The following is a 24,921-nucleotide window of genomic DNA, read 5'->3' as shown; positions in this document are numbered from 1 at the left end:
GGGCTGGCTTCCTCCCAAGGATCTCTTATCCGCTTACTGAAATTTTTTTGCCCTTTATGTAAATGAGCCTGCACTGCTAGAGGAGCTTTATTTTGTCTAGGGGAGGGTGAAGCCCTGGGGACACAGACAGGGGTGGAGTAGACCTCTAACCCCACTTTCAACCTAGGGGCTGCTCCTTCATCACCTGGTCTTAGTCTGGCAGACATCTCCACCCCATACCATCTTGCCTCACTCCTCTTCTGCCTTGGCCATGCAAAACTTGACAGAACTCTGACTTGACTGTGAAGTACTTCTAGAAGGCAACTTTGAGATGCTGCTCTGAGAACTACTCTTAGAAGCTAGGTTGGACACAGTTGCTAAGGAAGTGCTTTTGAAAACCAGAGATCCACTGGTTTGGGATCTGCCCATGGAAGCTAACAGTGATGCAGCTACCTGGGAAGTGCTTTTGGAAGTTAGCATGATGTATTTGTTGAGCTGTTGTTGGGAGTTAGTAAGGATGTGCCTGATGAGGAATTGTGTTTACAAACTGATAATGAAACACTTGCCTCTGAACTACTTTTGGAAGTTAATCCACTTTATGTTGTCTATGAAATAAGTTTAAAAGATAATAATTTAGGCGACTCTGATACTGCCAGTTATTGGTGATGAGTCCTGCTTCCCCACATTGAAGTTTGAACATTAGAGAAGCATGCTGAGGAAAGCATATGAAGCAAGGCTTATTTTAAAAGGGGTAACATAGACTTCCCCCCAGAGGAAGAAGGGGGCCATAGCTGGTATCCTGGTATCCCAAGAGGGGGGGTGTTCTGCCCTTTTTATATGTCCTAGACTTCCTTTGTTCTCCTGCCTTTTCCCTCTAACCTTTCTTCTTCCTGCATAAGTGACTAGGCCCAGGAATGCTCAGTGGGAGGGCCAAAAGATGGGAAGCAGGTGGGCTGAGGGGGGGTAGGGCAGGGTGGAGTTGCCAAGGACACCTTAACAACTTTATAGCTCCTTGTAGGAGGGGAAATTCCTGGGATAGGTTACCTTGGCAACAGGTTGGAGCAGCGGCAGGTTCTTGATAAGATCCCTCAGAGGACAGTCTCAAACTTCCCAGACTCACTCAAAATTGGCCTCCTTGATTTGACCTAACTCGATTTACCTATCTACACTGACTGCCTGTCTAATTCTGGCTTCAACTCTACTCCTGAGCTTCCAGAGGAAACTAACATGGGCACCTCAATCTCTTGAGCTGCTCTGAGAAGCAGAGAATGAAGAACCTTCAAAAGCACTCTTTTTTAGGTGAGCCACTTTATTATCTGCAATCAGTGGACTGGGTCATGTGACTAACTATTCACAAGAGGATTTCTTTTTATTTATTTATTTATTTATTTATTTATTTATTTTTAGCTAAACAGACTTGTTTTATTTTTAAAACACCCAACCTCCAGCATTCCATCAGAGCAACACATAACTGACAAAGACAGGTGGTATAACAGGAAGTGCTGTGATGGGAGCCAGAAGATCTGGTCACAGAGCTGACCCTGTGACGTCAAGCAATCACTTAGTCCTTCTAATCCTCAGTTTCTCATCTGTAAGTTGAAATTTGAATCCTTACAACCTCTGAATCAATAGTTATTAGTTATATGAACTTGTATGAGGCAAGTTATAAAACCCTCCTGAAAAAGACAAAAGTAGACTTTCAAACATATATGAAAAACTTTCCATGCTATTGGATAGGATGACTCAATTTCATAAAGATAACAGTGCCCCTGCATCAGTCTGTTTTCTGTTGCTATAATAAAATACCAGAGGCAGGGGAATATAAAATAAGAGGGTTCTTAATTCAGAGTTTGGGAGGCTGAAAAGTACATGGTTGTGTGTCCCCATATGTTTAGCCTTTGGTCAGGATCTCATAGCTTATGCATCACTATAGTGGTTCCACAGGCAGAAGAGAACACATGGGAAGCCAGAGATTCAGGGGCTAATCTTGCTCCTTTCACAAAAACTCAAGTGAGAGAACTCACTCTCTATGCAAGAGAAGCAGTAATCCTTGCCCAGGGTGATGTCCTCACACAGGATTTCTATAAGGAGAAAACAAATGATGCTTCACCATGCTTATCTGGAGCTTCTGATTCAGAAGCTTTTCCAGATCCTAATGTTTTTTTCCTGAGAGGAAATGCTGTTGCTACTTTGGCTGGAAACAGATCGCTCTCCGTCACTCCTAGAGTTATTCTGACTGGAGATGCCAGAGCTCCCTAATGAAGTTTTCACTTCTCTTTGATTTGGTGGATGACCCAGAATATGTAGAACTGTTTGCCTGCTAAGCAGATGTGCATTCTATTTTGGCAGAAATTTTTGCAAGATCTCATTCAACTGCAGAGTTGTTTTTTTTTCCTTCTATGATTTGTTTTTTGGATTGCTCTTCTGCCCCTTCTTGGCAACCAGCTCGTCCCACTTCTTCTATGCATTGGAACATCTGTCACTTGGATTCCTTCAGCCATAGTAAGAATTTTATCCATAACTTCTTGAGGGCACCCTCACCCAGGGAAGATGTGGTTTGTCCAGATCATGGAAAAGGAGAAGAGCTGCTGCAGCTGCAGATTGCTGGTCTTGATCCTGGTGTCCACAGCTTCCTCATGTTAGCAGACAGAGCATCGCCCACAGGGGCCAGGTCCCTGAAGTTGTGGAGCAAAAACACCAGGTGGTATTGACAGTGTTTGTCAATCTCCTTGCAGCTCAACTCCTCCACCTGGGCAGCCACCAGTGGGTTCCTGCTCAAGTATTGCAACAACATGTTAGGCCTGCAGGATGCAGAGGGTACCAGCAGACACTGAAAACTGGAGCAACTGGGTTTGCAGGGGCGACCAGCCCTGTCACTGAGGCCAGCACCAGCGGCCCTCTAGAGTAACCCCTCAAGAGGCCCAAACACCAAACAACAGTATCCAGAGCAGCTGAACCACCCACTTCCTCTGATCATGTCTTAAACTGATTTCTTCCACCACATTTTTCTGCCATGATGGTCTCCCTTGCCTCAAGACCCAAGGAATGTAATTAGCTGTTTGTGGACAGAGACCTCTGAAACTGTGAGCACCCATACAAATTTTTCCTCCTCTAATTGTTATTGTCAGGTGATTTGGTTGTAACAGTAAAAAAACTAACTAAAACAGGCATAAAAAGTTTTGGGTTGGTGTTCTTCACAGGGAAACTTTTCTCCATGACAGAAACCAACTGTTTGTGTGCTGTACATTTCTTCTTAAATATGAGTGTCACAGGTGGAGCTGTAATAGTCATCCTAAAGTCTTAACCTGAATCCAGAATTTTTGAGAAGTGAGGTCACTGATGATGGGAAATAACTGCTAAAGAGGAGGTCCCTGCACCACCCCAGCATCCAGGAAACACAGGTTGTCCATTTTTTGGAAGTGCTCCAGTGGTTTCCCATTCATTTCCTTTATTCAGTTAAATGCATTTATATTGTATCTCAATTTTTTGTAAAATTGAGACTTTTCTAAATAAAACATGGTAATAAAAAATCATACTAAAAGTCCAAATGATCTAAAAGAAATGGGCACAGGCCATATGAGGCAAATTACTTGTCTTGCTTTGTTTTTAACTAGAAGTAGCATTAAGGATCTTTGAATTTTAAACTTCTTTTTATTTTTTAATTAGATTTTTTTATAATTATTCATAGAAATTGGGTTCATACTGACAAACTCATACATGCATGGAAATTTATTTTAATTCATGATGCCTCCTTTTCCCTTCCTTCCTCCCTCCCCTCTCTCATCCTTCTTCCTCTGCTTTACTCAGCCTCAAACCTCTGTTAATTTGCATTTGTTTTGTTTTTTATATTATCCTGTCCTTCCCTCCTCCTGTGTGTGGGCTCTCTTTCCTCCAGGGAGGAGGTCAACGGAACAGGGTAGAGGAGAGTGTGGCTGCAGAGTCACTAATCAAGACCTCCAGATGCAGGTCTGATTTTATTGTGCAGTTACCATGTATATATACTCAGGCAGTAGTTAAGCAGATTACAGGCAGCCACCAATGCAATTTCTGCTAACTGTTCTTACAGCGACCAATGGAGGAGTGGGCTATGGAGCAAGCGCAGGGACTGTAACACACAGACTCACACCCAGGGCTGTGCATACAGGGTAAGTGGTTTGGGGTAAGTGGTTTGCTGCTTACATGCCTAGCACAGGAAAGTGGTTTGCCACTCAGATGCCCTAAACATATGCCGTTTTTTCATTACTCACTCCATGCACTTGTCCCCACACTCCTTTCCCTGATTTTACTCCAGCTTCCCCAGATGAGAAAAAACATTTGACCTTTGAGTTTCTGAGTTTGGCTTATTTCACTTAACTTGATATTCTCCATTTCCATCCACTTAACCAGCAAATGCCATAATTTCACTTTTTAATGGCTGATTAGAACTCCTTCTTAGACATACACCACGATTTCTTGATCTATTCATCTAATGACAGATGTCTGGATTGAATTCATAATTTAGTTATTATGAATTGTACTACTACAAACATTGAGGTGGCTATATTACAGTAGAGTGCCAAAAATATATCTTGGAAAAAAGACAGCCTTTTTAACAACTGATGCTAGAAAAACTGCCTAGCTACATGTAGAAAAATGAAATTAGACCATTCTCACCCTGCCTATTTTCAATCTTTTGGGAAAATACCAGAGTGGGACAGTTGGGTCATATGGTGGTTCCATCCCTAGTTTTCTAAAGAATCTCCATGCTGCTTTCCAGAGTGGTTATTCTAGTTTGCAGTCCCACTATAACAATATGCAGTTGTACCTTTCCCCCCCACAACCTCATCAGCATTTATGGTTGTTTGTATTCTCCTTTTTTTTCTTTGTCTTTTTTTTTTTTTTTTTGCATTTTTTGTGGCTTTATTTAAAGACACATGAATAGACATGAACTGTCTATTCATTTTCTTCACTGTGCAGCCTGGCATTGGGATTGATGATTCTGATGGTCAGTGCTACTCTTTCCATGATGGCTTTGTGATTCTTGGAGGAAACATTGCGAGCAATCTCAGCACTGTAAAATTTGTTGCACATGAGCAGCACTTCCAGCTTCTTAATATTGTGGGCCAGGAACTTCTGGAAGCCACTGAAGAGCATGTGCTTTGTTTTCTTGTTGCTCCTAGAACCAATGCTGGGCATCAAGATCTGGCCCTGAAACTTCTCTGCACCTTGTTGTCAATACATCTGGGTTTCATGCTTAATTTTGACATATAGGTCTAACTGGTGCCAGATTAATTTCTTGGCCCTCTTTTTAACAATTTTTGGCTTCACAAGAAGCCATGATGCTGGATACAGATGGTGGCCACCTTTGTAGGCAGCATTCAAGAAAAGAGCTGTTTGTATTCTTGATCATTGCCATTCTGACTGGAGTGAGATGTGATCTTAGTGTAGTTTTCATTTGCATTTCCCTGATTGTTATAGATGTTGAACATTTTTTTTCATATATTTACTGACCATTTATATTTCTTAACTTTTGAGACATTTCTGCTTAGTTCTTTTACCCATTTATTAATTGGGTGTTTAGTTTTTATAGTTCTTTTATATTCTGGATATTAATCCCCTATCAGAAGAATAGCTGACAAAGACTTTTCTCCCATTTAGTGGGCTCCCTCTTCACATTCTTAATTGTTTCCTTTGCTGTGCAGAATTGTTATTATTTTTTTTTAGTTTGATGGCATCCCACTTATTGATTCTTGGTTTATCTCTTCTGCTTTGGGTCTTGTTATGGAAGTTAGTGCCAGCACCTATATGATGGAAAGTTGACCCTGTGTTTTCTTCTAGCAGTTGTAAAGTTTCCAGACTTATTCATACATCTTTGATCCATTTTGATTTGAGTTTTGTGTTGGGTGAGAGACAGGGGTCTAATTTCATTTTGCTACACATAGTTACCCAGTTTTCCCAGAACCATTTGTTTAAAAGGATGTCTTTTTTCCATTATATATCTTTAGCACCTTTATCAAATATCAGATGGCTTTAGATATGTGGGTTTGTCTCTATGCATTGAAAATTTGCCCTATTTTGCACTGATTTCTGTTTTTAAAATTTAAATTGGGTTTCTTGTAAGCAACATATACTGTTGGATCTTGGTGTGAAATTCAGTCTGACCATGTATGTCTTTTAGTAGTGGCAATTAATAACTTATAACTAATATAATTCATAGTATAATTTGTTGAAATATACCTTCTGTGTCTTCACATTCTAGTTTCTCCTTAAGTTCAATGGTTTTTTTTTTCTCATTTTTTCCAGCTTTATAAATGACAAAATTGTGTGATCTTAAGGTATACAACATGATTAAAATTCAATTTTTTGTTGTTGTTGTTATTGATGGACCCTCATTTTTTCATTTATTTATATGTGGTGCTGAGGATTGAATCCAGTGCCTCACACATGCTAGGCAAGTGCTCTACAACTGAGCTACAGCCCCAAAATCCAAAATTCATTTTTTTTTTTTTGCTTTCTTTTTTTTTTATTTTTTTTTAATTTTTTATTGTTGGTTGTTCAAAACATTACAAATTTCTTGACATATCATATTCCACACTTTGATTCAAGTGGGTTATGAACTCCCACCTTCACCCCATACACAGATTGCAGAATCACATCAGTTACACATCCATTGATTTACAAATTGCCATACTAGTGTCTGTTAAAATTCAATTTTTTATGTTCATTTTTCTCATTCATTCATTCATTTGTTCTTCATTTTGATTTTGTTTTTTTAAAAAAGTGTCCCCTTTCATCTATTTGCTAGCTTAAGTGATAGTTGATTTTTGGGCTGGCTAGGCCACCTTCCCACAATGATTTCTCAAACACCTTGTATGGGTGCTGAGATTGTTTTTCATAGGTGATTAACATTAACATTTAATCAGTCGTTGCTGAGTAAAGCAGGTTGCCCTCTAAGATGTCCCTGGGCCTCATGCACGGTCAAAAGCCTTTAGAGCAAATACTGAGATTTCCAAGGTACTGCTCTGCTGAATTCAGACTCAAGAATTGGACCTTACCTCTTACTGAATTATCAGGCTGCAGCCTGCCCAGCAATTTAACCTCACCAGCCACAATGATTATATGAAGCAATTCAATAGAATAGTTGCCTCTTTCTGAATGTGTGTCTGGTTATGTATCTATTATATGTATCCATCCAATCTTACACTGCTGTAATGGTGTTTGTTTATCATAGACTGTATATATTATTGTGGTCTCATAAGATTACAATGGAATTGAAAAATTCCTTTTACCTTGTTATGTCATCCCGTCCTAAGGTTGAAGTGCAACACATTACTTATGTTTATGATGATAATGAAGCAAACAATACTATTGTATTACCAATCATGTAACCCTATCACACAATTATGTGCAGTAGATAATATTTGTCATGATAATAAATAAGTATGATATTATCTGTGTTTCTTGTAGTATAGTTCTCATTTTTAATCAGAGTGTACTCCTTGTAATTATAAAAATGTTGAGTATAAAGCTGTATGTTGTAGTATGCTTACAACAGCCTCATACCTCTCCTGTATCTTCAGACTATGAGACTGATGCACTGCTCACTACACCAAGAGGGCTGCTACCGTCTCTTGATTGCTTCATTTCTCCTGTGCTGGATTCAAGTTCATGTTGCTTAATTCATGGCCCTAGAAGCAATAGGTTTCAACATATATTATATGTACAATATGTGTTTTATATATATATATATATATATATATATAAAAGCATATAGTACTTATACAACACATATTCACACACACTCCATGTAGCCTTAGTGTGTAGTAGGCTGTACCATCTACATTTGTGTAAAGTACACTGTATGATATTCACAGAATGATGAAATTGCCTAATGATGCATTTCTCAGGACATACCACTATTGCTAAGTGATGCAGGACTGTAGGGAATATGTGTACATATCTCCCTGCAGTTGGTTCTCAACATTTGTAGGTTCTGCATCTTTAGATTCCACCAAACATATGTTGCAAATGTTTTCTAAAAATTGTATCTGTACTAAACATGTATGTTTCATTTTTCTCTTTATTAATCCTGCAAATAACAAGAAAATACACACAAAAAAATGTGTATCTATAATCTCTACCTACCTATTTTATCCTATATCTTTCTCTGTCATCTGTCAAAATATTTATACCTACATCTATCTTGTCCTATTGCTGTTATATCTCCTATTTAATTCTCTTTTCATGGAGAACCCTGACTAATACAGTTCATCTATACCTTTAAGAAGGTATTATTTTAATAAAATTTTTTCATGGGGGTAATGAAATTTGATTGGAGGGGTGCTTTGCCACTGAACCACAACCCTGTAATTTTTCCTTTTTATTTTAAGACAAAGTTTTACTAAACTGTTAAGGGTCTCAAGAAACAGCCAAGACTGGCTGTAAACTTGCAATCTGCTTGCCTCCACCTCCTGAGTCATTGGGATTACACGTAGACACCACATACCTGAATTCAAGTGAATTTCAGTGTTTGTGAAAGTTTCATTTTGCCTTAATTTTTGAAAGACAGCATCACTGGGTAAAGAATTTGAGGTTGACATATTTTTCCTTTCATTTTGTAAAGGTATTGCTCCCCAGTCTTCTTCCTCTCCTGCTTCTGGTAAACAATCTGCTCCTATCATTAAGGTCCAAGTGTCCCATTCACTCCTAGTTTAATCAAGTGACATCATATGTGGTGATACTGTTTTCTTCATGTTTCCTGGGATTGATTTTAGTGAGTTATTTGCTTGTTGGTTTCGGGTTTTCCCCAATTGTGGAATATTTTTGGCCATTATTTTCTCAAATATTCTATCTATTCATGCCCCATACCCACCCTGCCTTCCTAACTTCAATCACACACACTTTATGCTGAAAGAAGCTGTTCCCCAACACAGTGATGTATTGATTATTGTTTTTATTATCCCCCAGTTTTATCTTTAGTAGTTTCTAAGGTTCACTGATCTTCCATGTATCTCATTTACTATCACTCAGTTTGTTTATTTATTTACTTTTCCTTAATCTCACACTTCCAGTTTTCATCTCTGCAAGTATCTATATCTATAATCTCTATTTGTTTGTGTGATATTTTGTTCATTCCTCTGGATCTTGAACAACTGAAACACAGTTGTGATAAATGTCTTTGTATCTTCTCCTGAGATACCAAATGGGAAGGCTGGGTAGAAAGGGCAAACTGGGGTCCTCAGATCTGGTTGAGCTGAGCCAGACCTGACCTGGCTTTGCTTTCAGGCCTCCTGGGCTAGAGGAAGAGTGTGACACAGACCAGGAAGATGTTTGTATCTCACTTATCCGTCTGCCTGATTCACTGTGAGCTTTATCATTGTTGTCCCACCTGTGACAGTAATAGCTAGACTAACCCCCAGGTTGGGCTCTGCTGATGGACAGGGTGGCTGTGTTTTCTGAAATGTAGCCAGAAATTTTGTCAGAGATTTCTTAGGATTCTTTGCAATCTCCTTAGATGAATAGTACAGGAGCCTGGTTTGTTCTATTTTTTTTAATTAAATTTATTTTTTTTTAATTCTTTTTGTAGTTGTAGATGAACAGAATGTGTTTTTTTGTTTATTTTTATGTGGTGCTAAGGATCAAACCTAGTGCCTCATACATGCTAGGCAAGTGCTCTACCACTGAGCTACAGCCTCAGCCCCAAATTATATATATATATATATATATATATATATATATATATATATATACAAAACTTGTACATATATTGGGGTAACATGAAATTCTGATACATGTACATGTTGTATAATATTTAAATCAGGTTAAATTCTGATACATGTACATGTTGTATAATATTTAAATCAGGTTAAAATCAGGCAATTCAGCATGTACCTATAGTCCTAGCCACCCAGGAGGCTGAGGCAAGAGCATCACTTGAACCCAGGAGTTCTAAACAGCCTGGGCAACATAGTGAGACCCCATCTCAAAAAAAAAAAAAGTTTAAATAAGATTAAATTTATTAATATCTCTAAACATTTATCATTTATAGTGAAAACTTACAAAATCATTTCTTCTAGCCTTTTCTAATGCACTGTAAAAGGATTAAGTTGATAAAATTTTGTTCTGTACATTTTACCACAACTTTATAAAAGAATCACTGCTGGGCACTGTGGTGCACATCAATGACTGAGGAGGCTTAGGCAGAAAGATCTCAAATTCAAGACCAGACTTAGCAATTTAGCAATATCCTCTTTTTTAGATATACATCACAGTAGAGTGTATTTTGACATTATATATATAATATTATATATAATATATATTTATGGAGTATAACTTATTCTAATTAAGATTCCATTCTTGTGGTTGTACATGATGTGAAGTTACACTGGTTATGTAGTACGTGAACATGGGAAAGTTATGTTGGATTCATTCTACTATCTTTTTATTCCTACCCCAGCTCCCTTCCCTTCGTCTAATCCAATGATCTTTTATTCTTCCTTCCACCCACACCCACCTTATTGTGTTAAAATCCACATTTCAGAGAAAACATTGCATTCATTCTTTGTATTTTGGTGTGTGTGTGTGTGTGTGTGTGTGTGTGATGGTAAATAGCTGCCAAGTAGGAGGTCTCTGCACCATATCTACTAAATAATTCCTTACTCTCTTATCTTAGTATAATTGGTTAAAGGTACACAGGCAACAGCCTCACTGATTTTTCTATTTAGAAATTTCTTCCACCACATTTTACTTTCTCTTAATTTTGGCTTTCCATCAAGCCCTAAGGCCTAGGCACAGTTTAGCTTGATTCTTTGCTTGACTCCATTTTCCAAAATGATATTGCTCCTTTCCATCTGAGCCCTCATCAGCATGATGCCCTCATCTGTCCACATTTTTAGTAGCATCCTGGTCATGACCACATAACCAATCTTTAAGAAGTTATAAACTTTTCCTAATTTTTTTTTGCCATCTAGCTCCTCAACAGAATCATCCATATTGTTCCATGTTCAGCATTTTAAGCTTTTTTAGCCTGTTTCTCCAAGATCTCCCAGCCCTATTTCTAAATTTTCATGTATTGATAGTTAAAAACAGTCTTATTTCTCTATTCCAATTTTCAGTCTTAGTCCTTTTTATGTTACTATATCTGATTACCACAGACAGGTAACTTATGAGGAAAAGAGGTTTATTTAGCTCATAGTTCTGTAAGTCCAACAACATAGCACCATCATATTCTTGACTCTCCTGAGGGCCTTTCTGCTGACAGAGAGGCTACAGAGTCCTGAGATGTTGGAGGGCATCATGTAATAAGACAAATCTTGCTCAGGTTTCTCTTTGTCTTCTTAAGCTGCAGTCCCATTGGATTAAGACTTGGTCTTTATAACCTCATTAACATTTATTACCTTTCTAAGGTCTGACCTCTAAATACATAGATTACATTTCTCCACTCTATCTCATGATGGGGAATGAATTTCCACCTCAGTTTGGGTGGAGACATTCAAGTTATAGCATAAAGAATAAATATCATATGCAGACAGTCCTTCAGTTCTCCCATGGTTCTTGATTAAAGACAGAAAATCACTACCACCATTAAGGCAGGGCTGATAATGGACCAAGAACTTCAGAAATAAACTCTGGATTCCTCCCACCTGGGAGGGGAGGTGTTTGCTGAAGGTTCAGGTGATGTAGAATAAATTGGGAAGAGTCATAATGAGTATCAGCTACAACGTTGGAACCAGTAACAAGGAGGTTCAAGTATTTGAAATGAACATGTAGATACAGGTTAGCCAAATATTCTTGTTTTCTCATCCCCTTTCTTCCTCGTATTTTCCAACATAAGACATTCTGACAGTGTATGTTTGACTTTGAGATGAAGTGTTTGAAAACAAAATGTGAATTAGCTCTGAGAAGAATAATGTCACCCAAAAGTCAGAAAGGATTTTGCATAATTTCACCAAGGAACAGTGAGTCTGTTTATGATTTTATCCAGGATTGTTGCATCTTATTAAGTAGGAACATGGATCTCAACATAATCTTTCTTCGGAGATTTGGTGGATTATAAAATGTGTGGCTTCCCATTGCCAATGGGTGGATTATGAGGACTTTATGTTAACAGTTTCCAGAATTTCCTTTATTCTACATTTCTGGTTAACCTTGGTGAAAAGAAATTTGCCTGTGTGAGATTCAGCATGTACTAGGGCATTCCCCAAACTATTAACAATTCCAACATCAGTTAAGAAATTGTCCAGGTGTGGTGTGAAACACACTGTATTAATGTCTGTTTATTCTATAGGGTTAGAATGCATACCATGGTCACCTAGTGGTTTCATGAAGCTGGATTCCTACAGAGGCAGAGCCAGGCAACTTGACTTCAGGCAGCAATCAGACCAGAATCACCCTGTGTGGGAATGGGTGGGCCAGCCTGACAGAGGAGTACCTGAGGAGATACCACAGGGCCCACTATACTGGTTTGCTCAGTTCAGATTCATAGGCTTCGTATGAGCTTGGGGCTTCAGAAGCTTTTCAAGGGCTGGATACTTCTGACTAATCCAGGTCATATGGACCTAAAAGTGGCCCAGTCTACACAAAGTGTAAATTCAGGGATCAAGAACAGAGTTCATTGACACCTGTGTCTGTCCTCCCACTTAGGTCCTCTATCCTTGACACACACCCAAGCCAAAAACTCACCAGGACAGCCTGATATGTCACCCAAAAATCCACTCATGATATCCCCTCTGCAAAGCCTACCTAGAGAACTGGGAGGAAAGGGCAGTCTAGGGGCCTCAGATCTGTATAAGCTGGGCCAGACTCTCTTATGGCTTTACTGCCAGTCCTCCTGAAGACTATAAGAATGTGGCACAGACAAGGAAAGTGTTTGTGTCTCACTTCTCCATCTGCCTGAAACACTGTGTGCTTTAGCATTGCTGTCCCACCTTTGACAGTAATAATCAGCCTCATCTTCAGCCTGGACCCTGCTGATAGTCAGGGTGGCTGTGTTCCCTGAGCTGGAGCCAGAGAATCGGTCAGGGATCCCTGAAGGCCTCTCACTGTCCTCATAAATCACCAGTACAGGGGACTGAGCAGACTTCTGCTGGTACCAATGAATATAATTTTCAGAGAGTTTGTCTCCAGAGCAGGTGATTATAGCTGTCTGACCTGGAGTCACTGACACTGAGGGTGGCTGTGTCAGTACATAGGAGGCCATGGAACCTGAAAGAGAGAAGAGGAGAGGGGGACCTGAGGATGAAGGACCCATTAGCAGGTACCCTTAATGACTATGTTGGGCTGAGCTCAAGGTTGGGTTGGACCCAGCTCAGGATCCTGTGAGAGCTGAGCCTGGGGACAGGTTAGCAGATCACCTGTGCAGACAGACAGAAGGGTGAGAAGGAGAGGGATCCAGGCCATGGTGGAGATGTCCCAGAGTTCTGTCTCCTGAATCACAAGAGAGCTGGGCTCCCCCAGGCCTCTCTTATTTCCTCTCATGTCCTTTGGGGTAATATTTGGTTGTCATGCAAATTTTCTCCTCCCCTAGGTCTCTTCATTGAGTGCAAGTGGGAGTGAGAAGAAGAGACTGAGGAGGAGGAGTGGAGTCCCAACTTCCTCCAGATTTTTCTCTGGGCAGAAAATCAGCTTTGAACCCCAAGTTCCAGGATAGAGTCTCCTTTCAGAAATTGACACGATGACCATTGTCCCAGACCTCCTAAGGTGTGGTATGTCCTGGGCCCAGCTCAGCAGGGTTGTTGACCTTCTAGGAGCCTGGTCATGGGCTGAGATGAAACCTACTGTGGCCATTGATAACATCTGATTCAGCAGACAGTGAATCATTGTACCTCACTTTCCTCCTTCTCTTTCTGTGTCCCCCAAGTGCATTTCTGTCCCATCCTTGCTGTTTCGTTTGAACGTGGTCTGGAAATATTAGCCTTTCTGGTAAATCATTTCATATATACATTTTGCTTGGTAAGCACGCACCTGCTTTTTGTATTCATCACAGCTTCTATTCTCATTTCACATCTGGTATTTTCTTCCTTCTGTGGCATCCCCCTTCTCACAAGGCACTAAGGGTCAGAACAAGAATACTTTCTTTTATTTAGTTGTTTATCAGTGTTTCAAATTATCTTGTTAAAAAGGCCAGAAACCAGACCTATTTAAGAACTGCACTTTAGACTTGTGGCCTCTGAATGTTATCATGGTCACAGGTACAGAATTGACTCTTGAAAGTGGGTGATCAGGGGTTCTTCCTGTAAGGAGGACCCTGTCAATGAACCAAGGATAGGCTATCATCAGAGCTGTGAAAAGAGGGACACAAGAGTCCATGTCAGTCTACAGAGGTTTTTTTTTTATTTCTTTTAATTAGTTATACATGACAGTAGAATGCATTTATGCACTTTGATATATCATACATAGATAATTTCTCATTTTTCTGAGTGTACATGTTGTAGAATCATAGGTCATGCAGCCACATATATACATAAAGTAATGATGTCTGTTTCATTCTACTATCTTTCCTATCCCCACATACCCTCCCCTCTCCTCCCTTCACTTCCATCTACCTAATATAAGTTACTGCTATTCTTCTCTAGGGCTCCCTAGTTTATTGCGAATTAGCATCCACATATTAGAGAAAACATTCAGCCTTTGGTTTTTCAGGATTGATTTATTTCACTTAGCATGATATTCTCTAGCTCCATCCATTCCCTGGCAAATGCCATAATTTCATTCTTTTTTAAAGTTGAGAAATATTCCATTGCATATACCACATTTCCTTATCCATTCATTTATTGAAGGGCACCTATGTTGGTTCCATAGTTTAGCTATTGTGATTTGAGCTGCTATATACATTGACATGGCTGCATTACTGTAGTATGCTGATTTTATGTCCTTTGGGTATAAATCGAGGAGTGGGATAGCTGGGTCAAATAGTGGTTCCATTCCAAGTTTTCTGAGGAATCTCCATACTCCTTTCCATAGTGGTTGCACCCAATTTACAGTCCCACCAGCAATGTATGAGTGCACATTTTTCTCCACATTCTTGCCAACATATATTGTTGCCTATATTCTCGATGATTGCCATTCTGACAGGAGTGAGATGAAATCTTAGTGTAGTTTTAATTTGCATTTCTCTAATTGCTAGAGATGTTGAACACTTTTTCATATATTTGTTGGTTGATTGTATTTCTTCTTCTGTGAAGTGTCTATTCATTTCCTTAGCCCATTTATTGATTAGGTTTTTTTTTTTTTTGGTGTTAAGTTTTTTGAGCTTTTTATATATCCTAGAGATTAATGCTTTATTGGAGGTGCATGTGGTAAAGATTTTCTCCTGATCTGTAGGCTTTCTCCTCACGTTATTGATGTTTCCTTTGCTGAGAAGAAGCTTTTCATTTGAATCCATCTCATTTATTGATTCTTAATTTTACTTCTTGTGCTTTAGGAATCTTGTTAAGGAAGTCAGGTCCTAGGCTGACATGGTGAAGATTTGGGCCTACTTTTTCTTCTATTAGGTGCAATGTCTCTGTTCTAGTTCCTAAGTCTTTGATCCACTTTGAGTTGAGTTTTGTGCAGGGAGAGAGACAGGTTTAATTTCATTTTGTATGCAAAAGAGTCAGCCTTGCAGCAGCTGCCCAGCCTGATACCTGGGACCAGCTCCTCTAGTGCATTTCCCAGGGAAAGCCCTCTTTTGCCCAGGCTCCTGGCATAATTGTGGGTTGGCACACTCTAAGTTTGATCCTCAAAACCCTTGCTCATTACAACCCAAGGCCATAGAATGAATTCTCCTTTCAATCTGGGGACTGCTCCTTAAACACCCGTTGAACCCCACAGCTGGCCTTCCTCTTGGGCTCCCCAGGGCATCTGGAGCTTCTGTTTTGACTGCTCCTTGCTGCAGTTCTGCTGCCCCCTGCCAGTGTATGAGCCTCAGAGCAGGAACTTCCCTCTGCAGGGGACCCTTAAACCATCTTTTACCTGAGAGGGTTGGACAGGGAGTGCAGTCTCACTATATGTTGCCTCACCCACCCTGTCCTTCTCAGCACAACACAGAGAAGTGGCCTCTGCAGTGTGCTTGACAGTGGGCCACGTAATTGAATGTCCAAATGTAAAATCTCTCTCTGGTCCATGTATTTTGATAAAAGAGTGAAAAGTGCAGAATAAGCTTTAGCCTTACTACAAAGGGTCCGGTTCAGAGGGACCTATGTGACACCCCTCAGGGAAGTTTCCTTACTTCACAAATAGGAATCAAAACTGATTTTACTCCTTCTCCCATCACAGCATGGGTGATGCTACAGAACACAGGATGTGTTTGGTACCACAGTTCATCTGTGTGCTTATGCCACCTCCAACATCCCTGTTCTCCTCCCTCCTCCTCCCTCTTCTTCTGCTCCTGTTCTCTTCCTTGTTCTCATCAATATCACCACTACCACCACCATCATCATCATTGCTATTACAATTATTTTTATTTCATCACATATGCCCTCTCACTACAAAATGTTTACCAGCACATTAATGTATAATCATGAGTACTCTGTGCATCCTAATCTTGCATCAAAAACAATTTAGTAATAAATACTTTTAAGTGATACTAGCAATTTTTTTAAAATCTCATAATGGTCATGTCCAAAAGAAATTGGAATAAAAATTGAGCCAACTGTGTGGTGAAATACTAGTTCATGGTGGAAGACTTTTGTATAAGCCTGGTGTGAGCCTCCCATGAAATTGAAAAAAAAAATCCTTCTATTCAGTCTTAATGAAGTCTAGGCCAACTTCACAAAAAAATCACTGTTTGCTGAGTCCATTTCATAGATCTCTTCAGAGGAAGGAAAGGATTCTAATATTAGACTATGCCACCTAGTGAAACCTGAGATATTTAGAGACAGGGTCTTGCTAAATTACTTAGGGCTTCTCTAAGTGTGCTGAGGCTGGATTTTAACTCATGATTCTCCTACCTCAGATTCCCAAGTAGCTGGGATTAAAGGTGTACACCATTGCACCCAGCTAAAGTAAGCAATTCTTAAAGAACTTCTCAATGACAGCAGAAAGTATCTTTCTTCTTAAAGTAAGCTAATCTGAGATACACAGCTGTATTCATGTGAAGCAAGTTGTGTGATTGCAAGATAAACATCTGAACATCTGCATACCTCTCTGAACTAAAATTTTGAAATGAACACTATTAATGGCATTGCTAATGCAGGTAATCTATGGACAAATGAATGAGAAAAAGAACAGGAAGACAGAAAAATAAGTCATCTGTATCTACAATAGTCATATGGTTTTATGGTGAACTCCATAATTGTCTGAAAATTCATTCCAATTTATCTGTTTTATTTGCTGAGTCACAGAGATGTGTTTTTTCTGCTTTTTTGTTTTATTTTCCTCTGTATCTCATTGTCCATGATAAAACCAGCTCTCTGAACCTTGGAACACAGGAGAAACAGAACAACAGAAATGTTTCTTCCTGATGCTTCTCATAAAAATTTATGAAATGCTTTTTCAGTCTCTGTATTTTCATATTTATTTACTTTATCCTAATTAAATTTCCATATTGAAAACAACATGTTATTGTTTTTGCAGGTAATAGTTTCTCTATCAAAAAAGTTAAAAAAGAAAATGGGCCCCAAAATGCATGAAACAGCTGTGTGTGAACCCTGAAATACAAGCCATAGAAGGGAAGGTAGGAAGACAGGACTCAGAGGTGAGATTTCTGCTTGTCCTTTTTTCTCCCTGGCTTGGACTCCAGGCAGCCCTGGGACTGAAAGGGATCCCATATGAGACAGGACAAACCCCTTGTTCAGTGTTCCATCCTGAGAAAGGTGACTCTTGATGCTCTGAGTAGGATTGAGAAATCATGTTTTGTTTTCCTGCTGTCCATTTTCAATACCCCATCCTTCAGGACATCTGGCTTCACTGACAGCAGTCACAGCAGAAGGCGTAAGGACCTGATCTAGAGTGCATCCAAGAGGATGGCATGAAGCTTCCTTGGTTCTGTTGCCTTGTCTTCCTGGTACTCAGCCTGGACACATGTATAGGCATAGATGTGCTCAGCAATAAACATACACTTTGTTAAACCAGCAGGAGAAGGGGAAACACCACAGATAAGGTTTAAGGAGGTTGAGAGAGATGAGGTTGGGAAAGCAACCACCCAGATCACTTATGATCTTATTATGGCCTTACCTCTATACTGCAGACACATGGATCTGATACTAAAGATGCAAAAACTGAAAACAGGGTTGAGGGGTAGGGATAGTCCACAACCAGTTTCCAAGTGGGAGACTGTATGGTGTATATACAAAGTAAATGCAAAGAGTATTGCAAAACTTTTATAAAGTAACCTACTCATGGAAAGTTAGAACTTGTATCTTGAACTCAACTTAGCAGACTGCCTGCTAAGACAGAAATATGCAAATATGATCTTAACAAGATGCAAGAGTTTTATAAAATAATATTGGAAGTCTGGAATAGAGTCCAACTATCTTGATATATAATGGATTTAGGGAAGCTCAACATTCATGTGAAAGACAGTCAGGAGATGACAGAAGTGTTACATTTCTCTGACAAAGGCTTTAGGGCACCCCTTGCAAAATCCATCCCAGAAATAAGGGCAAGCACTATTGAAGTGAATGGAAATCTAGAAAAATACAGGAAGGAAATTAAAGTTTAAAGGAGAGAAATGTGTGGAATGATTACATATGGACACTCTCCTGGAGATATGAAATGAAAAATAGATGCTAAACAGGAGTCACCCTGATTAGCCTCATAATATAAACTAATCAATAAAATACACAGAAGGGAAAATTTAACAGTAAAAGAATCTTCCCAAAAACAGAAAAAAAAATTATCAGTAACCTGTGGGATAATCATGTGACTTATTATATAGGAAATGAGTGTCCTCAAAGGAGAACAAACAGATAGAAATTATAGTCTAATCTGTGATTCATCAAGTACAATTAAATCCACACATTCAAAAAGTTCAAATGTCAGAACAGGAACATGGAAAGAGCCACATGTGGCCTCATTAAATGCATCTTGTTTTCATGAAAACTTTTTTTTTCCACCCTGGATTTTATTTGGTAGGTAGTTACAATAGTGTGATTGATCTGGCTCATGTACATGCAGTCAGCTGGGTCCCAGGGTGGCTCTTTGCAAAGCTGAGGTGCAAGCTAAGGAAGCCAGGCAGGTCAGGGGTCCTTTCTACCTTCTTAAGCCTCTACCTGAGTTCTTGTCAATTCTAGTCTCCCTGGCATGATTAGGGACATTATCAGAGAAACATAATAGGGGGCACATCTGGGCACTTATTCTCTTTGCTGCAGAAGCATTTATTCAACCACCCCAAAATTCAACTCTTGACCCGATATGAGACCTTTTAAACCAGGATTTCTTGCAGGAAAGCTGACTTGGAAACATGGGGAGGTAGGAGGAAGGAGCAATAAGAGGGACCCTGGGAAGCAGATTGGGTGCCTACAGTAAAGAACCCTTGAGCTAGGTACCTTGGGTCAGGAAGAAACCTGCACTGCAGGTCCTGCCCTTCTTCAGGAACCAAAAGCAAGGAACAGAGGCAAATTGCAACCCCTTGTTACCCTGCCCACCTTCTGGCAGTCTCTAGATAATGATCTAAGGAAATAAGCTTATTACATTTATAATTAGAGGATAATTTGGAAAATTTACACTATTTACAAGGGTCACCCTACAAGGAGCCGGGAAGGTGAGACTGCTGGGCACAGAATGAAAATGGTTTGGGATACCGTTACTTTTGACATTCTCACCCTTCAGCTTATGGCCGGGAGAGTAGAGGAATTAGATTCTCTCAAGAAGCATAGGTGGCACAGAGACCATTTACCCTACTGCTTGCAAAGGTCCCAGCAGCAGTTAAGGTGTGACTGCTGCCTTGGCATAATCAGGCTGGGGAGCTAAGAGGAGCAGCATGGTCCCTACCTGCTATCCTCACTCAGAGGAATTGGGGTACACTGAGCCTTGGGACTGCCCAGCCACATGAATACCTGGAATGGTGGACAGCTTGAGCAGCAAGGCAAGGTCAAGTCCAGTCTCTATGTAGTTCGGGAATAAACTTAGACCAGTTGATGTTGTCAGGGCCCAATGGGTCCTCCTCCAGGCCAGGGAAGCTGATATCCAGCAGGATCTTGCTAAGACTGTCAGTCATCGTATCCAGAAACAGACCTTCAGTTAGAGAACGATTGGCTGAAAGACTGGGAACCTGTAGCTCTGGGGAGCCTGGCTTGGGAACTTCCAGATCAGAGGGGGAAGAGCTACTAAAGGGGTCAGAGGCAAGATCAAAGGGTTCTGAATTGAGGAGCTCTCAGGGTGAGTCAAAGAGGGAAATGCTTTTCAGCAGTGTGGTGCTCAGATCCATCAGCCCCAGGGAGTCAGGCAGGGAGCCAAAGGTGCCCTGGAGGGTTTGTACTGGGCTGAAATCAAGACCCTGTGCTTTGGTTGGGGGTGTGAGCCTCCAGGATTCAGGGGTTTGGGGGAGGATAAGATTTGCTTGGTGTGGAGGAGATGGGCAGAGTCTCCTTAATGGGGGTCTTGAAAGGTCCTCCCTCCTCCTGGAGGCAGCTCAGGTGGGAGACAGGCTCTGCCAGGAGGGGGCCTCAGTAGCTCGTCCGGATGTGCTGGGCCCTCTAAGAAGACCAGCTCAGGCTCATCCAGACAGGGAGGCTGCAGATGCTGTTCCTTCAAGACTGGCTCATCTCCCTCTTCTCCCTTCCTTTAATCACGAGCATTTCTGAGACACATCAGGCTGGGGACTTAAGCCCACTGTAGGACTTCTTGGGTCTTGGGGTGGGAGAGCAGGATGAATCCTCCCAGGAGTGAGACAGCTCCTCTTTGAATGATGGGCATGGGGAGGGCCATTCTTCCAAGGGAGGGCTCTCCACTTTAATGGGTCTTACTAATTGTGGCATGTCCTCCCCATGATGAGTTTCCTTTTCCTTGATGGACTGAACTTGAAGCAAAGGCAACAGCCCTTCTCCAAGCAGGGGTTTCTCCTCCTTCACTGGTCCCACAGCAGGAAGAGGGGCTATGCCCTCATCAGCTAGTAGCAGAAATCCTAAAAGAGAATCTAGAAGACTACATGCACAATCTGAGGGTAGGGTGACCTGCTTAACCAAGACTGGAAGCTCAGAAGCTTGGGGGCAATGCGGACTTACTTGCTATGACAGGCAAGTTCGGAGCTCATGAGTGAAGCTGCCAGGGGCAGTGGCACCTTCACTGAGGACTGCAGCACCAGTGACGGGTTCACTGGAAACCGGATGGGCACCAGGTATGAGCTGACCCAAGGAAGCAGAGGCTTCATCTTCCACCGTGCACCCAGTGGGAGTTCCATTTTGATGGTCATATTCCGGCGGAGCTCAGGATTGGGTCATTTCTGCTGCTTAAACACTTGGTCCAACGTCAAGTAGCGATTAGCACTGGGGTGAATGGTCCAAAAGGAGACCTTGCCATTGGCAGATGTCTCCCGAACAAACATGTCATGGAGGGAAATGTTGTGGTGAATGGAATTCTTCCAGCCTGGCTTGGCAATATGCTTAAAATAGGGTAAGTGGTCCTCAATCCAAGTATAGATGTCCTTCAAGATGCGCATCCTCTCAGTGCTGTTGATGGCAAACTGAATCATGGCCATGTCAGAGTAAGGCAGTCACTGAGACAGAGTCCTGCCAGGATGTTGAGGTTCCTGAGGGCTCTTCCATCTTAACCTGACTCTGCTCCGGGTGACAATTCTCTTTTTCCTCCATCTCTTGCTTGATGCTACAGGAGCCATCAGAACTCATCTTTCCAAGCCATTGGATGTTGGTTAAGCTGTTGTCCAGGGTGTAGGTTGCTGTGTCTCCACCAGCAGAGTTCTCCAGTCTCTGCCCCAGAATGGGTCCAGGTGGTCTAAGAACATTTGCATCCCTAGTGGCAGGGTTTGGTCCCAATATGTCTGTAATAACTTCTGTCCTCTTAGAATCATTGCTGGTCTGGAATTGAGGCTGATGTCCTGAAGGGTGAGTTGAGGCTCCCCCACAGCTGATAAGGATTAATTTGTTGGGCCCACTGCTGCCACTCTCCTTTCCTTTGGCAGTCAATGCTGTGATGATGCTTTGGATATCAGCATTGTTGGGGATGGCCATCACCTCCATGTTGGGCATGGTAGGGTGGTTAGTAATCTTGATCCCAGTTGGAAACTTGCAAGAGTTGGACTCAGCCACCTCTTTGGGGCCTGTGCTTGACTAGGCTCCTCTTGGGCAGGGGGTCTCTTAGGTTCTTCCTCTGGTGTTTCGCATGGGGCATCTTGAACAGGAAGAGGCAGCCTCCGTCTTTTGAGAATTAGTGGACGCCAGGGGCTGGTTTTCATTATGAATCTGTGCTATCACTCTCCATTGAGAATCACAAGAATGGACCCTCCAGATCCCAGCGCCGCCGCCTTGGCTTCTCCAACCTGGGGCCGGGCCAGGGCCCAGACAAGGACTTGCGCCAGGCCGGCCGGCGTTGGTGAAGGACGGGTGGGAACCCCTGGGGACCCCGGGATGGTCATGAAAACTTTCTAAAGCATGGTCAGTTAGTAAAATGTCAGCCATGAAATATGTTCCCTGGAAATTTCATTAGAAAGTTTCCTTTTCTCTCACTCCCTCCCACCATAGTCACAAAACAAACTCCAGTCTCAAGACATCTCCTCATTCTCCCAGAACGGGTGCTGGATTCTGTTCACAGCATCACTGGTGAGCTTTTGATTGAGGACTGCAAGACTTCAGGAAAAAAAATGCCTCTGGCGACATTTATTATGTTGATTGAGAGAGTGTGCCCTTCTGAAACTGGACTGAAACGTTTTTAAAAGGTTCACAAACAAGAGTGTCAGGAACAGGATAATGGAGAGCTACACAGATTTGAAGCCATGAACCATACTGAAAAGTGCTAGACCTGAGAAAGCCTGATTCTCAGCGTGCCATGAGAGCCCTTGTAAAAATACTTGCACAAGTCTCAACACCTGCAGTGGCAGTGATGGGCCTGGGGCAGAATGAAATCAGAATAGTGAGTGCAGATGGTTGGTTAGAGAAGGGAGTAATTTTCTATCCTTTCCCTATCCATAGCTCTGGCCTCTAGGTCCTCCCTACCCTGGTTTGTTCTCTGCAGAAAGGCAAATACAGATGTGGAAAATGAGTCCAGGTGGAGCTGATGCTATGGAGAACTCTGTGAACCTCATGAATGCTAAGTGGTGTGACCACCTCCTTCCCAGAAGTGTCCTATTGAGACTTGTTCAACTGGTGAATCTGACTTTCAAAGGGACTTGCACCATAGACATTTGTACTGCTAAGGATATTATGCCTGGGTGAGGGCCAGATTCTCATCTACACTTTCCTTTCTCTGCTAGTCTNAAAAAAAAAAAAAAAAAAAACTGTTACCAGACCCACTGCTGGAACTCTTGCTGAGCTAAGGAGCAGAGGATATGAGGAAACTTACCCTTAAAAAAACTGTTACCAGACCCACTGCTGGAACTCTTGCTGAGCTAAGGAGCAGAGGATATGAGGAAACTTACCCTTAACAAAATTCCTGTTGGATGTGACTTTCCTGGAAAAAGAACATATCAATGACAGATGGCCAACCAAGGAAAGCCTTGACCTTTTACCATGATGCCTGCTTCTTGGGATGAGAAGAAATGGGAGGAGGCGGATATAGTCACCATTTATTGGTTTTCATTGTACTGTAAATAGTTATTTTATCTATCTCTAGTACTGCAAAAAAAAAATTATTCATCTGTCAGAATCCTCTTTTGATATGGTACACTATACAATAATAGACTTTAAAGTTAAATAAACTTGAATTAATTCCCTTTCCTTAACTACAAAGAACAGGGACTCAGAATAAAATTATACGTAGAGACAATTTCTATAAGAAAAATATAAAGCAAGAGTAGGGTGAAAGAAGCTCCTATTTTGGTATGAGGCAGAAAAAAGTCACCCAGAATCCATGAACCCAGAAAATTAAAAAAAGATGGGCCCAGTGCTCTAGCACTGTGACCCCATGCTGCTATGATAAAGCTCAGGTGGAAGCCTGGACCCTACTCCTTGCACCTCCAGCAGGTCCAGAACAGATCCATGCAGCAGGTGGAAAAGAAGGAAAGATGCACCTGAAAGTAGAATTCCTGGGAGGTTCCAAAAATGAGGCAAAAAATGCATCCTTGTCTCTCTCTCAGCCATGGAATTCCCTAGAGAGAATGGGAATTTCCTTGAGTCCTGAGCCCCCATGGCATAGAAGAGTGAAATTCTGGCAGGTGTTTTGAAATATGAAAGCTTCAAAAATTCAAATTTTCTTATCCATAGTAAGTAAGAATGTTCTCATATTTTTCAAAAAATATGTACATGTCTGTAATCTCAGAAGCTCAGGAGGCTGAGGCAAGAGGATCTCAAGTTCAAAGCCAGCCTCAGCAAAAGTGAGGTACTAAGCAACTCAGTGAGACCCTGTCTCTAAATAAAATACAAAATAGGGCTGGAGATGTGGCTCAGCAGTAGAGTGCCCCTGAGTTGAATTCTGGTAACCCCACCCTAAAAAAAATATATGTACATGTGTAGTTTAATTATTAGAGAAAGCACAGGAAGATACTGATGTACTTTGAATCTTCACATCCAAAAACTGCAAAGTACAATGGTAGGTACAGAAATGTCATATTGAGTTAACATGTGAGATGTTAGGATGTAAAAATTTCATTGCTAACACTAAAAATTTTTTGGCAAACTGGTGAAGGTTGATTATTGAAGGTTGATAGCTGTTTAAAGAATTCCTGAAAATATAATCAACAAAATTCATACTTTCAATTTTCAATTTTGATCTTTTCCCAGGATAGTTCCATGTGTGTTATAACTCGGGGTTCTGGGGAGTTGTAGCTCCAATAAGCTTTGCAATCAAGATGGCAGCTAAACTATACAGTGTATAGAGTTGCAAAGCAATGACTTTCAGTAGGTTAGGTATACGCAAAGCATTTTTGATTTGTAT

The 24,921-nt window shown here is 41.1% G+C and overlaps 3 pseudogenes and 1 gene segment (V, D, J or C); all 4 read right to left on the bottom strand.

Annotated features, from left to right (window-relative positions):
• Window positions 1–2,376: 2,376 nt before the first annotated feature.
• On the bottom strand, window positions 2,377–2,773 carry LOC125615127 (annotated as a pseudogene).
• Window positions 2,774–4,911: 2,138 nt separating this feature from the next.
• Window positions 4,912–12,676, bottom strand: LOC107158436 (annotated as a pseudogene).
• A 96-nt stretch (window positions 12,677–12,772) lies between these two features.
• LOC107158435 lies at window positions 12,773–13,447 on the bottom strand. The segment is given in 2 exon segments: window positions 12,773–13,161; window positions 13,311–13,447. Coding segments are annotated over 2 exon segments (513 nt in total).
• Window positions 13,448–19,969: 6,522 nt separating this feature from the next.
• Window positions 19,970–22,452, bottom strand: LOC107158434 (annotated as a pseudogene).
• Window positions 22,453–24,921: the final 2,469 nt, after the last annotated feature.

This window comes from Marmota marmota, unplaced genomic scaffold, assembly GCF_001458135.2.
Source record: "Marmota marmota marmota unplaced genomic scaffold, marMar, whole genome shotgun sequence".
Lineage (NCBI taxonomy): Eukaryota > Metazoa > Chordata > Mammalia > Rodentia > Sciuridae > Marmota > Marmota marmota.
Note: the sequence above shows the minus strand (reverse complement) of the source record. Positions and strands in the feature narration are given on the sequence as shown.